Source organism: Rhincodon typus, chromosome 9 (genome assembly GCF_021869965.1).
Source record: "Rhincodon typus isolate 14 chromosome 9, sRhiTyp1.1, whole genome shotgun sequence".
NCBI classification, from domain to species: Eukaryota; Metazoa; Chordata; class Chondrichthyes; order Orectolobiformes; family Rhincodontidae; genus Rhincodon; species Rhincodon typus.
Window position 1 is genome coordinate 91,469,246 of NC_063340.1, and position 18,011 is coordinate 91,487,256.

General features: G+C 41.2%; 1 protein-coding gene across 2 annotated transcripts in view; it reads right to left on the minus strand.

The window, feature by feature from the left end:
- LOC109923218 (protein EFR3 homolog B-like) overlaps positions 1-18,011 on the minus strand; it is a 135,058-nt gene that overhangs the window by 47,044 nt on the left and 70,003 nt on the right. For both annotated transcript variants that reach the window (XM_048601040.1, XM_048601039.1), the window contains exons 12-15: positions 10,808-10,859; positions 10,119-10,291; positions 6,761-6,836; positions 4,360-4,521 (exon numbers count right to left, since the gene is read on the minus strand). In XM_048601040.1, coding sequence (XP_048456997.1) covers positions 4,360-4,521; positions 6,761-6,836; positions 10,119-10,291; positions 10,808-10,859 — 463 coding nt within the window. The remainder of the gene's footprint in view (positions 1-4,359; positions 4,522-6,760; positions 6,837-10,118; positions 10,292-10,807; positions 10,860-18,011) is intronic.

Here is an 18,011-nt window from a genome sequence, read left to right on the forward strand (position 1 = left end):
TCCCGCCCCCTTGACCTGTCCGTCCTCCCTGGACTGACCTATCCCCTCCCTAACTCCCCACCTACACTCACCTTTACTGGCTCCATCCCCACCTCTTCGACCTGTTTGTTTCCTCTCCACCTATCCTCTCCTCTATCCCTCTTCTATCCGCCTCCCACTCTCTCCCTGTTTATTTCAGAACCCCCTTCCCCTCCCCCTTTTCTGATGAAGGGTCTAGGCCCGAAACGTCAGCCTCTCTGCTCCTATGATGCTGCTTGGCCTGCTGTGTTCATCCAGCCCTGCACCTTGTTGTCTCGGATTCTCCAGCATCTGCAGTTCCTACTATCTCTGATTCACTAGTATTGCAGCTTTATGGCATATTTTTATTATGGATTTCACTTATGATTCTCCAATTTAATTGGAGATTTTATTTTCTTTTGCCCGCTCCCCAGTTGTTTTATGTATTTCATGGTCTACCAATACATTAGGCCAAAAGCAGAGAAAGTAACCAGCTGATGCCACACCAAGTTCACTATATCTATAATGCCACCAGAACATGGCCACATTGACCACATGACAGGGTCTGAAGGAAGTGGCTGTGTTCACAAGCTCTTGGTCAGCATGAAACTAATTTCATCCATCGTAAGGTACATGTCACCTACACCAGACAGCAGCACTGTCAGTTTTACATGCGGTTTAAGAGATCTGTAGATTGAGGGTAATTTGGTGATATTATTGACAAAAGTGAAATGAGGGTGGGTACTTCCCTGAGTTCTGAAAAAAGTTAAAGAAGGAACCATTGCTTATTTAACACAGAGATGAGGAGGAATTTCTTTTCTCAGAGGGTAGTGAATCTATGGAATTCTTTACTACAGAGTGTTGTAGAGACTGGATCATTAAGTATAGTCAAGAATAGACCAAGTTTTAATTATTAAGGGAAGCAAAGGAGATAGGGATAAAGCAGGAAAGTGATTGAGGGTGATCAGATCAGACATGATTTCATTAATAGCGGAGTAGACTTGATGGGCTGACTGGCCTGCTTCTGCTCCTACAACTTATGGTTTTATGATTAACTATCACATAGGGAGAGCATCTGCAAAGAAACATCTATAGGGTTTGACAGAAAAAGTTTAATGTCAAAAAGAGAGGTCATGCACTTTGGTGGGAAGAGTCAAAAGACAGGCTAATTTTTAAACTCCAAAAAAATGAAGTGCAGACAAATCTGGATGTCCTTGCGCATGAAACACAAAATATTAGCATGCAGGTACAGCAAGTAATTAAGAAAGCAAATGGAATCTGGTCCTTTCTTATGAGGGATTAGAATTTAAAAATAAAGAAGTCTTGTTAAAATTGCATAAAGTGTTGGTAAGGCTGACATTAGACTTTGAGGGCGCTTGACAGACTAGATATTGAGAAGGTGTTTCCACTAGTTGAAATTTCTCAAACTAGGGGGCTGTTCTATGTTACAGAATACAGACACTCATTTAAATCTGAGATGAAAAAGAATTTCTTCTCCACGTGGGTAGTGAATGACTTGAATTCACTACTTCAGAAAATTGTGGAGGCCAAATCACTGAAAGTATTTAAAGAGGAGGTAAATGGATTTTTTTGAAATATCAGGGAGTTGATGGAAATGTGCAACTGGCACAAATGAGGAGCCGTAAAACACAGAAAGCTAGCACACAGGTGCAGCAGGAAGGCTGATGGAATGTTAGTCCTTATTTCAACGGAATTGGAATATCAGAAGAGGGAAGGAAATCTTACTGCAACTGTATAAGGTGCTGGTGCAACCTCACCTGGCGTAAAATGAGCAGTTTTAATCGCCTCAAAGAAACATCTTATTTCATTTCAGAGAAGGTTCCCTGGAATTTATTTTTAAATCATTCACAGGATGAGGGCATCACTGGCAAGGCCAGCATTTTTATACTCATCCAAAATTGCCCAGAGGGCAGTTAAGAACAAAGAAAATTACAACACAGGAACAGGCCCTTCGGCCCTCCACGCCTGCGCCGATCCAGATCCTCTATCTAAACCTGTTGCCTATTTTCCAAGGATCCGCATCCCTCTGCTCCCTGGCCATTCATGTATCTGTCTAGAAACATCTTAAATGACGTGCCCGCCTCTACCACCTCCGCTGGCAACGCGTTCCAGGCACCCACCACCCTCTGTGTAAAGAACTTTCCATGCATATCTCCCTTAAACGTTTCCCCTCTCACCTTGAAATCGTGACCCCTAGTAATTGAGTCCCCCACTCTGGGAAAAAGCTTCTTGCTATCCACCATGTCTATACCTCTCATGATTTTGTAGACCTCAATCAGGTCCCCCCTCAACCTCCATCTTTCTAATGTAAATAATCCTAAGCTACTCAACTTCTCTTCATAGCTAGCACCCTCCATACCAGGCAACATCCTGGTGAACCTCCTCTGCACCCTCTCCAAGGCATCCACATCCTTTTGGCAATGTGGCGGCCAGAACTGTACGCAGTATTCCAAATGTGGTCGAACCAAAGTCCTATACAACTGTAACATGACCTGCCAACTCTTGTACCCAATACCCCGTCCAATGAATGAAAGCATGCCGTATGCCTTCTTGACCACTCTATCGACCTGCGTAGCGACCTTCAGGGTACAATGGACCTGAACACCCAGATCTCTCTGTGCATCAATTTTCCCCAGGGCTTTTACATTTACCACATAGTTCACTCTTGAATTGGATCTTCCAAAATGCATCACCTCGCATTTGCCTGGATTGAACTCCATCTGCCACTTCTCCGCCCAACTCTCCAATCTATTTATATTCTGCTGCATTCTCCGACAGTCCCCTTCACTATCTGCTACTCCACCAATCTTAGTGTCATCTGCAAACTTGTTAATCAGACCATCTATACCTTCCTCCAGATCATTTATGTATATCACAAACAACAGTGGTCCCAACACGGATCCCTGTGGAACACCACTGGTCACAGTTCTCCATTTTGAGAAACTCCCTTCCACTACAACTCTCTGTCTCCTGTTGCCCAGCCAGTTCTCTATCCACCTAGCTAGTACACCCTGGACTCCATGCAACTTCACTTTCTCAATCAGCCTACCATGGGGAACCTTATCAAACGCCTTAATGAAGTCCATGTATATGACATCTACAGCCCTTCCCTCATCTATCAACTTTGTCACTTCCTCAAAGAATTCTATCAAGTTGGTAAGACATGACCTTCCGTGCACAAAACCATGCTGCCTGTCACTAATAAGCCCATTTTCTTCCAAATGTAAATAGATTCTATCCCTCAGTATCTTCTACAGTTAAGTATCAACCACATTGCTATAGGTCTGGAATCACATATAGGCCAGACCAGGTAAGGATGGCAGTTTCCTTCTTTTAATAACTTTAGTGAACCAGATAGACCTTTCCCAAAAATCAATTCATGGTCATCATTAGACTCTTAATGCCAGAATTTTTTTATTGAATTCAAATTCCACCATCTGCTGTGGCAGGATGTGAAACCAGTCCTCAGGGTCCCTGAATTAACAATCCAGAAATAATACCACTAGGCCGTTGCCTCCCCTGGATGATCCTTGTATGGAGGGATTGTCTTATGACCAAATGTTAAACATGTTGGGACTCATTGGAGTTTGCAAGAACGAAAGGTGATCTCAATGATACATGTAGGATTCTTAAGGGGCTTGACAGGTAGATGCTGAGGGAGCTCTTCCCTTCATGAGAGAGTCTAACAGCAGACGATATAATCTCAGAATTTAGAGGCATAATTTACGCTTCAGGTGAAAAAGAATTTCTTCTTTCAGAGGGTTTTGAGTCTTTGGAACTCCTTCTCACAGAGAGCTGTGGGAGCAGAGTCCTTGTCTACATTTAAGGATGACAGTTGGATTATTAGTCAGCAGAGGAACCAAGGGATATGGGAAAAGGACAGGAAAGTGGACATAAGGAATGTCAGATCAGTCATGATTCTATCAACTGGTGGAGCAGGCTCAAGGAGCTGAATGACCTACTCTTGTTCCTATTTCCTATGGTTTTATAGTAAACTAATTGGGTTTTACCAGCAATCAACAATAATTGTGTGGTCATTTTAAGACTCTTAATTCAAGGTTTTCTTTTTATTGAATTCAAGTTCCAGCATGGTGTGATTTAAATCCAGGTCCCCAGAAAATTACCTGGCTATCTTGATTAATAGCCTAGTGATAAAATCACTAGGCCATTGCCTCCCCAAAACCCTCAGTTGTTATTTTTTAACTTTTACGTTCTTATGTTTTAACTGGAGGCCATGTGGGATAGTCACTTGTTTAAAATTAACACAGTGGAACATATGATGAATGGAACAAGACATCCAAGATGAGGATTCACCAAAGTATTATATAACAAAGGACATACCTGGAGGGCTAAAACCACCCGAATAAGATCCACAACTACCTCCTCGTTGGCCAGCTCCACGCTGATGAGTGCAAGCATGGCATGTAGAGCATCATAGTGGATATGGGAGTTATTCTCCTGTTTACAGCTCATATAGATGTATCTGTACAATGTCTGTGAGTGCTGCAAAAAAGATGCAAACTTTCATCAAAATGGACAGTTATTCACCACCCAAAGAATGTGGAAATTCCTGCTGGATTAGATGCTAAGCCTAAAAAGATAGCATGAGGGAGCAGGGGAATTAGAAGAAATCTTGAAACAAAATTTGGTTGTCCTTTTAATCCATACCCACCAGAAAAGAGGGAGATATGAAGAGGACACATTGGTTATGGTGTTGACACAATAGAGTGTAATTGGATATGGAGGAGCTGTACAAGGATATGGGGGACAGGTACTGGGAAGAAGTGGAGTATAGAGGGGACAAACTGGAGAGCAGTGGAATATGAGAGGACACACCAGGGACGAATGAGATATGGAGTATCCCACTGGGGAACAGTGAGGTGTGGAGTGTCCTACTGGGTACAAACATGAGTGGCTTGCTACACTATGTCAGAGTAGTTAAGAGTGGAATGGAAGTCTGGGACTCGATATATCCAAACTTTTACCTTATCTTAATTCTGTTGTAGAACCTGTATTGGAGCACACTGCATGGTCTGCGGATTTTCGGGTGAACACTTTAATTCTGACAGTCAAACAAACTTTCCAAAAAAAATCATTGGATTCTGGAGAAGTACCACAGGATTTGAAAACAGGTAATTTTACACTCCTATTCAAGGCAAAAAAATTGGCAATGTTAGGCCGATTAGCCTAATACACATTGTTGGAAAATTATTGGAATCAATTATTAAGGAAGTAATAGAAGTACATTTGGAAAATCGTTATCTATTCAAGCAGAGTCAGCACAGCTTCATAAAAGGGAAATTGCGTCTGGCTAATTGATTTGAGTTTTATGAGGAAGTCTCAGTGTGGATAGAGAGCTGTGTTGGATTTGGACTTCCAGAAGGTGTTCAACAAAGTACCTTACAAAAAGTTAAATCATAAGATCCCATGGTCTTGGATGCAGTATAATGACATGGAAAAAGAATTGGCAAGTGGGGATAACGGTTTCTTTTTCAGGTTGGTGACCCATGAATAGTGGGTTCCACAGGCGTTAGTGCTGGGACCACAAGATAGTTATTAATGACTGGGAGGAAGTAAGTGTACTGTAGTCAATTTTTCAGACAGCATGAAAATAGGTGGAAAGACAGGTTGTGAGAGGGGTACAAACATTTTACAGGGAGATATTGGTTGGTTAAGGAAGTGGGCAAAAAGTTGGCAAATGGAGTATAATGTGGGAAAATGTGCAGTTGTTCATTTTAGAAGGGAGATCAAAAGAACAGAGTATTGTTTAAATGGAAAGAAACTGCAGAAAGCTGCAACACAAAGGGACTTGGGGGAATTTGTGCACGAAACACAGAAAGCTAGCACACCGGTATAGCAGATAACCAGGAAGGCTAATGGAATGTTGGCCCTTATTTCAAGGGATGGGGTATAAGAGTAGGGAAGTCTTACTGCAATCATTTCAGGTGGTCGTAAAACAATATCTGGAGTACTAGGAGCAGTTTTGATCCCTTTATTTAAGAAAAAGATATCATTTCATTGAGGATGGTCACAGAGGTTCATTAGGATGATAAAAACCAAAAGAACTGTGTATGCTGTAAATCAGGAACAAAAACAGAAGTTGCTGGGAAAGCTCAGTAGGCCTGGCAGCATTTGTGAAGAGAAAATCAGAGTTAACGTCTCAGGTCCAGTATTCCGAAGAAGGGTTCCCTGGACCAGAAACGTTAACTCTGAATTTCTCTTCACAGATGCTGCCAGGACTACTGAGCTTTTCCAGCAACTTCTGTTTTTGTTCATTAGGATCATCCCTGGTATGGAGGGACTGTCTTATGTGCAAAGGCTAAACAGCTTGGGACTCATTGGCATTTAGAAGAATTGGAGGTGATCTAATTGAACCATACAGGATTCTTAAAGGGTTTGACAGGGTAAACGCTGAGAGGATGCTTCCTCATGAGAGAGTCTAAGAACAGAGGGTATAGTCTCAGAATAAAGAGGCACCAATTTAAGACTAAGATGAGGAGAAATTCCTTCTCTGAGATGCTTGAGAGTCTTTGGAACTCCTTTCCAGAGAGAGCTGTGGGGGCAGAGTCCATGTGAATATGTAAGGCTGAGATAGATGAATAGATAGATTTGTGATCAGTAGGCAAATCAAGGGTTGCAGAGAAACTGCAGGAAAAGTGGATATGAGGAATGAGACGCTAAATGGCCTACTGCTGTTACTATTTCTTATGGTCTTAAACTCAGGAGAATACAAGAGGCTCACCTTCTTCATAAACAGCGTATCCTGTCGGGAACACTTGTCCACTTTTAGCATGAGGACAGAAATGTCTGAAACAATACTGAGAAGGAAGAGGAAAACACTATCAGTCTCAGAAGACTCAGATACACTCATACAGATTGACAGATTTGGACAGATACAGACAAAAACACTGAAATAAAGATATATTTCTGGTCACAAACACAGACATATTCAAAAAGTGTCTAGAAATGCAGGTCAAGTACCATAGCCTGCAGGGCTATGGTCTAAATGTGGGATTAAGCTGGAAAATTTGCTTTCTCTGATGGCACAAACATGGCGGATGAAGTCACCTTTTTCTGTGCTGTATAGAGGGCACACAGATACAGACACACAGAAATATACCCAAGAATAGACAGACACGGCACAACAATGAATGGTTGTTTGTCAAACTAGAGCAAGATATATACTCATTAGAGCGACTGCTTTGTCCAATCTGTTAATGACCTACACTTGGTTAGCAGGGCACCATTTCAAAATGTGCACATGATACAAAACATACTGTAAACTGTGAGGAGAACAGTGATAGACTTCAAGAGGAAAGGGTTAAACTGGTGGAATAGTTGGATATGTGGGAGATGAAATTTAATGCAGACTAAGTATGAAATGATTCACTTTGTGAAGAAGAATAAGGAGAGGCAGTATAAAATAAAGGCTACAATTCCAGGCAGAAGTGCATTCAGCAACACGTTGTCCTGAAGGTATATTGTACACACTCATACAGAAATTGAACATTTGGAATCATGTTTTTCAGCAAAAGGCAAAGTATCAACTTTTACACAGTAATAATTTTGAAGGACTGACATGCATACTTGGTTTGTGCAGAATAAATACCATTGCAATGATAAAAAGAAATCATTAACACTGAAAGATAAGAGTCATAGAATCATACAGCATGGAAACAGACCCTTCATCCATACCGACCAAGTTTCCATAACTAAACTAGTTCCAATTGCCTACGTTTGGTCCATATCCCTCCAAATCTTTCCTATTAATCTACCTGTTCAAAAGTGTTTTAAATGTTGTAACTGTACCTGCATTTACCACTTCCTCTGGCACTTCACTCCACATACAAACCACTCTGTGTGAAAAAGTTGCCCCTCAGGTCCCTTTTAAATCTTTCTCCTCTTATCTTAAAAATATGCCCCCTAGTTTTGAACTGTTCCACTCTAGGGAAAAGACCTTTGTTGTTCACCTAATCTTTGCCCCTTATGATTTTATAAACCTCTATAAGGTTATACCTCAACCTCCTACACACCAGTGACAGAAAGTCCCAGCCTATCCAGCCTGTCCTTATATTTCAAACCTTGCAGTCCTGGTAATATTCTGGTAAATCTTTTCTGAACCCTCCCCAATTTAATAATATCATTCCTATGGCAGGGTGACCATAACTGTACACAGTACTCCAAAAGTGGCCTCACCAACATCCTGTACAACCTCAACTTGCTATCTTATTCCTATACTCAAATGGCCTGAGCAATGAAGGAAAGCATGCCAAACACCCTCATTTTCCGCTTCGGGACTTTCCAGCCCTCTCAACTCAATATTGAGTTCAATACTTTAAGGCCTAAATTGCCCCATGTCCTAGCCCCCTAGCCCACACACCAGGCCTCATTATCACATAGGCTGCCATTATACGCTACCTATTGTTAGTCACCGTCAGTCCCCTATTCACGTAAAAGTCTCCTATTCATGTTGGTGGTTTCTTGGTAGCACACTCTTGAGATTGGCCTGGTTGAAATCACTGGCTATGATGAACAAGGCCTCAGGGTATATTGTCTCAAGGCTATTTGTGACGGTGTATATTTCATCAAGTGCTTATATTTCTTGTGAACCAGATTACAATGTCTTTCTAAAATTTGTTTTTTGGGAGAGCTTTGCACTTGAATATCACCAATTTGCCATCTAAGATGGATTAACACTGAATCATGGCTTCTTTGGACATCGATTCAAAAATGTTTTTCTCACCAATATTGGTAGCAGTCTGCTGGGCCAATCAATATGCATTCTTCCTTCAATGCCTGATGGCAAAATGGTGGAATTTGATGATTTGATGATTATCAAGTTTCAGGTGACAGATGCTGTGAAATTTATGTTTTCTTGATGAAATACTAAATCACACCTTTTCATAAATTTTGTGCAGCACCCAGTGTTGAACTTGAATTCTGAAATGCCACCTTCTTTACTTCTCTGAGACTGTGTTGTGAGCAGTAATACAACACTTTTGCTGATGTTTGCTCACACAATCTATTACTTATTTCTCCTATTTAGATTGAGTTGCATACTTGTTATTCATTCTTGAAGGCATCATGGTTAATCATGTAACATGTATTAGTCTATTAAAGTCTAAAGGTTCCCACATGTGCTTTTAATTAATAGAATTTTAAATTACCAATAAGTAATTAATAACCACAAATGGTTTGATCCCTGACAAACTAAATTAGATTAGATTAGATTTTATTGTCATGTGTAGCCAAGTACAAAAGTACAGGAGTACAGTGAAAGTACAGTATAGAGTCACCACTCTCCAGGTGCCAAATTAGCATACAATAATTACGATTAAAAACAAGGGCAGAAATTAAGGAAACAGAAACAAAAGGAAAAGAAAATGTCCAGATTAGGGTAGATATTTACATTGAATGTATGAAAAATTATATCTTTTTATGCCAAGATTTATGGAGTTGATTTTTAAATAAATTTAATAATATAATAAATAATAATTTTAAAATAAAGTAAACTTATGAAGGAGTATATGTGCTATGTGCAAGACAGCACAAAAGTAATGACGTTAGGAAGAACTTTTACAAAACACTTATTCAGCTTTAACAGGAAGCAGCACACTGTAGGGAGAATTTGAAGGCTTTTGAGAAGATCCTGAAAAGATTCTGAAGAATAGTCCAATGGATGAACTTCAGTTACCAGGTGGCTGGAGAAGCTAGACTTGTTCTCATGAGAGAAGAGATAGTTGAGGTGAGATTGATAGAAATAATTAGGACCACGAGCAGTCATGACAGAGCAGATAAAGAAAAATTGTTTCCATTGGCGAGCAATTGAGAACCGCGGACACCGAATTAAGCTGATTGAATTTGAACCAATTGCAACAAGAGGCACAGCAAATGGTTAGGATCTTCAATGTATATCTGAAAATACGGTGAAGGCAGATTCGATTGTGGATTTCAAAATGAATTTGATTATGTGAAGAGCGAAGATTTGCAGGGCTAGCACTAGCTGAGTTGTTCTTGCAGAGAGACAATATATACATGACACACTGAATGGCCTGGTTCCATGTTGTTCTATCAGTGTAACAGTTCCATTTGGGACATACCTGACGTGAGAGAACTTGTGTCTATTTCCTTGGCGGTCGATCAGACTGAGAAGGATCTCTATGACAAGGAGGCGAAGTTCAGCATCCTCCATTAATGAGGCAGAGAGAAGAGGTTCCAGGAAGGAGGTGGGCAGGGTTGCTAAAAGATTATTGCTCTGGAATCCAATTGTCACCTTCAAGTAAAAGAAATTTTAAAAATCGTAAACTACAACAAGCCCACTATGGAATGGCCAGAGGAAGAAATTGTAGTAATAAGCACAAAAATAACTTAGATTCACATAACTCATCTTTTAAATACTTAACCATGGTTTATACCCAAATTTCTGCTTATCCTAGTGAGGAATGCTCATCATGGCAGGCTGGAATACAGTTCCACCATAATGTACATAGATCAATCAAACTCTGTCTGGACAGGTATAGCTCAGGATTAGATACAATGTACAGCATCTTCCACACTGTTCTCAACAAAAACTCCCAGGACAAGTGTAACAAAGCATTTAGTTGGGAGCACTGCATTGTCAGAATTGGAAGTCTTGAGTGAACTTCTTTCTCTGTTCTCAAAATGTAACCCTGATTGCACCCAGTTAACTCTTTACCTGGTGACTTAGGGATGCACAACTGAGCCACATTCTGACTTTACCAATGTGTCTGCACTGGACCAGTGGGGGAATATTTTTGAAAAGTCATACCTGTAGGAGGGATTTTAGCAACATCAATTGAATCATTCGATTTCCATTGTCCCTGCAACAGGAAGCAGAATTAGAAACGAGAGTTCAGTCAAAGGCCTGTTTTGCTGACATGTATACAGAATACCGAAATAATCAGTCAGATGACAGCAGATACTGGTACAGAGCTGTATCAGGCTGTGCCATCTCTCCCACTCTGTGATTTGACCACACTATTGGGATGGTTGTGCTGATGTCTGGAGCACTAGGGTACTCTGCAGAATCACAGCAGCACTCCTCTCCACGAAACTTTTTAAATAAATTCACTCATGGAATGTCAGCATTGCTATAGGGGCCAGCATTTGCTGCTATCTCTAGCTGCCTTTGAGAAGATGGTGGTGAGCTGCCTTCATGAACCGCTTCAGTCTATTTAGACCCTATTTGGACACTCATGGTGCAGTAGATTGGGAGTTCCAGGATTTTGGCCCAGCCACACTGAAGGATCAGCAATGTATTTCCAAGCCAAGGTGGTGAGTTTCTTGAAGAGCAACTTGTAGGTGCTACCCTTGACCTTGGTTAACATAGGTTGGGATGGAATAGGCCTGAGGATTTAAGGAAGAAGTTGAACAGCTTATCTTGTAATAGTTGGCCTATGGATGAGTGACTGGTAGCTCTATTTCAGAATCACAGAACTCTCACAGTGCAGAAAAAGGCCATTTGGCATGTTGTATGTGCACTGGCTTTTTGAAGATGCACTATGACTTTGTGCCACTACTCAGTCTTTTCACCATAATCGTGAACAGTATTTCTGTTCAAATAATCAGCTAATGCGCTCTCAAATGTTTTTATTGAACCTGCCTCCATAATAGACCACTACCACTGTCCAGGCAGTGTTTTGTGGATCCTAAACAGTTTTTTGCTCATATCACATTTGTAAACTATTTTAAATCTGTGCCCTCGTGTTCTTGATCCTTTTACAATTGGAACAATGTGTGTCTGTCCATTCTGTCGCGACCTCTCATGATTTTAAAACTTCTATCAGATCTCCTCTTTGCCTTCTCTTTGCCAAAGAAAACAGTACTAAATTCTCCAATGTATCTTCATACCTGAAGTTTCTCATCCTTGGAACCATTCTTGTCAATTTCTTCCATGCTGTCTGTGGTTTCCAGACTGTACACAATGCTCCAGTTGAGGCCTAACTACTACCTTATACAAGTTCATAACAAGTGCTTTGCTCTTATACTTAATGCCCCTATTAATGAAACCTAGAATATTGTATGCTTTTTAAAAAGTTGTCTCCATCTGTGTTGCCATGTTTATTGACTCAAGTATATATACATTCCAAGCTCTCTGTTCCTGCACATCTTTTACAGTAGTAGCCTTTCATTTTATACTGTCTCTCTATGTTCCTTATATTGAAGTGTATCACTTCACATTTTTCCATGAGATTTCATCTGCCACCTATCTGCCCACTCCACTTTTATCCTTTTGAAGATCCACACTATCCTCCTCACAGTTTACAAAGCTTCCAAGTTTTGTGCCATCTACAAATGTTGAAATTGTCCCCTGAAAACAAGATATAGATCATGAACATACAATGGGAAAAGCAAGGCTTTCAACTCCAATGCCTGTGGAACTCCACTGCCAACTTTCTTCCTTTAACAATTTGTCTCTGTTTCCTATCCCTCAGCCAGTTTTGTATCCAATTTGCTGCCGTCCTTTTTATTCCTATCACTTGTTTCACAAGTCTGTTGTGTGGTACTGTATCAAGTGACCTCGTTCATCCAATGAATGTTCACATATATCATTTCGCCAGCATGGCCCTTAACAACCTTTTCTGTTATCTCTTCAAAAAACTAAAGTTAGTTTAACACAACTGGCTCTTAAGAAATCCATGCTGGCTGTCTTTTAATTAACCCACATCTGCTATATGATTATTAATTGTAGGCAAAATTATTATTCCTAGATGTTTTCCCATTACCAAAGTTGAACTAACTGGTCTGTAATTGCTGGGCTTGACCTTAGAGGTTTTTGGCAAAGCGAATGTGGAAATGCCATTTCACTTGTGGGCAGTTCAACAAGGCAGCTCACCAGCAACTCCTCCAGTTATTATGGACAGGCAATAAATACTAGCCCGGTCAGCAAAGCCCAATCCCCTGAATGGGTTTTAAAAATATTCTTCTTTCTCATATTCTAGTCACTGGTCTGTTACTAGTCTAGGCACTAGGAGGAATTACACGGACTTCAGTTACTTTATTGTTCACTCTTAAAGTTAGGGGTTTTGTATAATAATTTGAGAGGTCCATTCAGAAGTATGGCACAGTGACACAGTGATTAGCAATGCTGCCTTGGGTTTGATTCTACTCAGGTGACTATCTGTGTGGAGTTTGCACATTCTCGCCATGTCTGTGTGGGTTTCTGCCAGGTTTCTTCCCATAGTCCAAAGATGTGCAGGTTAGGTGGATTGGCCATGTTAAATTGCTCATAGTGTTCAGGGATTTGCAGGCTAAGCGGATTAGCCATGGGAAATGCAGGATTACAGGGATAGGATGTGGGGCGGGGGGGAGGGTGTGGTGTAGGTTGGGGTGGGATGCTCTTCGAAGAGTCAGTGTGGACTCAGTGGGCTGAATGGCCTGCTTCCACACTGTGGGGATTCTAAAGTCTAAAAATATATTACAATGACTTCTTCCTTTTTCTCTATCATGCTTGTTAGCTCCTGAAAGAATTCCAGTAAATTTGTCAGGCACAATTTTCCCTTCATGAAGCCATACTGACTCTGCTTGATGTATTATGTATTTCTAAATGCTCTGCTATTACATCCTTTATAATGGACTCTGACATTGATGTATGAAGAGAGACTGGAGTGGTTAGGATTATATTTACTGGAGTTTAGAAAAATGAGGAGGATTTCATAGAAATCTATAAAATTCTAACAGGACTAGACAGGGTAAATGCAGCAAGGATATTCCTAATGACCAGGGAATCTAGAACTGGGGGGTCACAGACTAAGGATTTGGGGTAGAGTATCTAGGGAAAAGATGAGATATTTCTTCACCTAGAGATTGGTGACCCTGTGGAATTCGCTACCTCAAGACTGTGAAAGCTCTGTCCCTGTGAAAGCGCCCTCTGCTGGGCAAAGCCAATAGTTCCAAAGCTGAGAAAAAAGGTTGCCATTTAAGATAGAGATAACACAGTGTGGAGCTGGAGGAACACAGCAGGCCAGGCAGCATCAGTGGAGTAGGAAAATTGACGTTTCGGGTCAGGCCCCTCTTCAGACCCTTTTCTGAAGAAGGGTCCCGACCTGAAACGTCAGCTTTCCTGCTCCTCTGACGCTGCCTGGCCTGCTGTGTTCCTCCAGCTCCACACTGTGTTACATCGGCAGTTCTTACTATCTCTGAGTCATTTGAAATAGTAACTTTCATGACCCTGGATTGCCCCAAAACACTGCACACTATGGTAATATATGAGACAGTAACTAACTCAGAAACAGCAGTATCTCACAAACAGCATCATGACAAAGGCTAGATAACCTATTTTAGTAGTGCTGGTTGAGGGTTAAATACTGGCCAAGACACCAGGATATTTCACACGCTATTCTTACAAAAAGTGCCAAGGACTCTGTTATACCTACTTGAGAGGGCAAATAAGATTACACCCGAAAAATGGGATCTCTGAAGCATAGAACTCCCTCTGTTCACTGTTAGTACTGTACCTCCAAAACTGTTCTTCCTCATTTCCTTCACTCTGGCTTTGCAGCTCTCCCTAAGTAACACCTCTCTAACAGTGGAGTTCTCCCTCATTACTATTCAACGGCAGTATAGTTCTCTCACAATACCGCTCCTCCAACCTGGCATTCTTCCTCAGTACGTTCTCTGGCAGTGCAGTTCTTCCACAGTAAAGATATAACCCCAGAGGACGAGACGGCTGCTCACTCATTCGACAGAAACAACTGGTAGTGCTTTAAACCTGAGGGTCAACATGCCTCAGGTAATTGGGTGAGACTGATTAGATAGTTCTTTAGTGGTAAATTCAGCCACTCAGCCACTGTGGGGCTATTGAATCTGCATTGTTGGTGTCACTCTGCATGCAAACCAGCTGTCCAGTCAACTAAGCTAACTGACTAAATTGCAGGACTGCCTCTTCAAAACAGCAGCTCTCCCTCGGTACTGCAACTGTGACATTACAACACTCTCTCAGTCATGAACATCTGATAGTATAGCACTCCATCAATATTGCCCCTTTGACAGTGTAATTGCCCCTCAGTGCTGCCTGCTGTGATGAGAGAAACATAAGAACATGAGCTAGGCTAGGCAATTCAGACTTGGAGATTCATCCGCCATTTAATATATTCACGGCCGATTTCAACTTCGCTTTCCCATCTGGTCCCCATAACTTTAACCCATTACTAACTAAAAATCTATCTATCTTCTAGTTAATTTTATTTGGTGTCAGACATCCACCACACTCTAGGATCATGAATACCACAGATTCATGACACTTGGAGCGAAACCTGTCTTCTCTGTTTTAAATCTCCCATCCCTTAACTAAAACTATAACCCTTGTTCTACATTGTCCCACAAGGGAAAACATCTGCTCTATGCCTACTTTGTCAATCTACTTAAGCATCTTATATACCTCAATTAAATATCGTCTCATTGTTCTAAACTCTAGTGAGCACACGCCTATCTCTCCTCATAAGACAAGCCTTTCAAATCTGGAATTAATCTCGTAAACTTTCTTTGAACGTCCTCCAATGCAACATCATCCTTCCTCAAGTATGGGCATCAAAACTGTATGGAGTACAGTCATAGAGTCATACAGCATGGAAACAGTCCTTTGGCCCAACTCATCCATGCCGACCAGGCTTCCGAATCTGAACTAATCCCATTTGTCTGCACCTGGCCCATATGCCTCTAAACCTTTCCTATCCATGTCCTGTCCAAATGTTTTTTAAATGTTGTAATTATATCTGCCTCCATCACTTCCTCTGGTAGCTTGTTCCATGCACACACCACCATCTGTGTGAAAAAGTTGCCCCTCAGGTCCCTTTTAAATCTTTTCCCTCTCATCTTAAACTTATGCCTTCTAGTTTTGGATTCCCCTACCCTAGGGAAAAGACCTTGACCATTCATCTATGATCTTCTTGATTTCATGAATCTCTATAAGGTCACCCCTCAGCCTCCAACGCTGGAGAGAAAGAAGTCCCAGCCTATCCAGCCTCTCCTTGTAACTCAAAACCGCCAATCCCGGCAACATCCTTCTAATTGTTTTGTGTATGCTTTCTGGTTTAACAACATTCTTCCTATAGCAGAGTGACAAGAATTGTATGCAGGATTCTAAAAGTGGCCTCACCAATGTCTTGTACAGCTGCAACATGATGTCCCAACTCCTGCACTCAACGCTCTGACCAATGAAGGCAAGCGTCCCAAATGCCGTCTTCACCAACCTGTCTGCCTGTGACGCCTCTTTCAAGGAATTACGTACCTGCTTGTCTAGGTCTCTGTTTGACAACACTACCCAGGCCCCTACCATTAACTGTGTAAGTCCTATCCTGGTTTGCCTTACCAAAATGCAACACGTCGCATTTATCTAAATTAAACTCTACCTGTCACTTCTTGGCCAATTGGCCCATCTTGTTTTACTGTTAGGTATCCTTCTTCATGTCCTCCAAACCACCAATTTTGGTGTCTTCTACAAACTTACTAACCACCCATATTCTCATCCAAATTGGTGATATAAATGATGAACAACAGTAGATCCAGAACCGATTCTTGTGGCACATCATTGGTCACATGTTGCTAGTCCGAATAACAACCCTCTATCACCACCTTCCGTTCTTCCGCCATCAAGTCAGTTTTGTAATCAATTAGCTATCACTCCCTGGATACCATGTGATTTAACCTTACTAACCAGTCACCATATGGGACATTGTTGAAGGCCTTGTCAAAGTCCATGCGGTCAACGTTTACCACTCTGTCTTCATCTATCTTCTTGGTATCCTCGTCAATAAACTCAATCAAATTTGTGAGATGCGATGTCCCACGCTCAATGCCATTTGAAGTCTCACCAACGTCTTTTACAATTGCAACAACATGTCCCTACTTTTATTCTTCATTCTTTAGCAAAAATGCCAAAATTCCATTTGCCTTCCTTATTACCTGCTGTACCTGCATAATAGCTTTCTGCAATTAATGCACAAGGACTCCAGATCCCTCTACATCAAAGCATTTTGAAGTTCTCTCCATTTAGATAATAAGTTGCCTTTTTATTTGTCCAACCAAAATGGTTTACTTCACACTTACCTGCATTAAATCCATGTAGGCCAGACCAGGTAAGGATGGCAGATTTTCTTCCCTAAAGGTCATTGGTAAACTAGATGGGATTTTAAATAATTGATGACAATGGTCATGGTCACCATCACTGCAACTAACTTTCAACAGTCATGATGAGATTTAAGTCCACATTCCCACAGTATTAGTATGGGCCTCTGGATTAATTGTCCAGTAACATTACTTCAGTGACCAACACTTTTCAAATAAAGCACATTATCCTTTCACCAAACTCTTATATGATTGGTCCATTTACTTCTAACAAGTACATAACAGTGTGGCAACTAGTATTTCCTGAAGACTTTTGATTTTTTATGTACACCACCTTGTGCCATGTTGGCAGCACAGTCTAAAGATCTGGCTGAACAGATTACAAGACAAATCCTTTAGATGCAGCAACAAAAGAAGAGCTGGGTGTGAAAAAGTGAAACATCTGTCAAGCCTCAACCTGCAGCTCTGTAAGGATTCTATACATGTACCTTTGTTCTAGGATTGCACTTTGCTCCAATCAAAAAGCATCATGTCCAAGTAAATTTGATCCGATCTGGAGCAGCTTAATTAGTTAGACTTTGAAAGTAAGATTTAAGCTGGAACACAACTTAAATATCAGATTCTGAAATGAGACTTCCCTTTAACTAAAACCTCAGAGTCAGAAAAAATCCATGACTACTTTCTGTCCTCTCAGAAAATCAAGGTGGCATAGCAGCTCAGTGATTAGCACTGCTGCCTTACAGTGCCAGGGACCTGGGCTCAATTCCACCCTCGGGTGACTGCCCGTGTGCAGTTTGCACATTCTTCCTTGTGTATGTGTAGGTTTCCTCTGGGTGCTCCAGTTTCCTCCCACAATCTAAAGATGTGCAGGTTAGGTGGATTGGCCATGCTAAATTGCCCATAGTGTC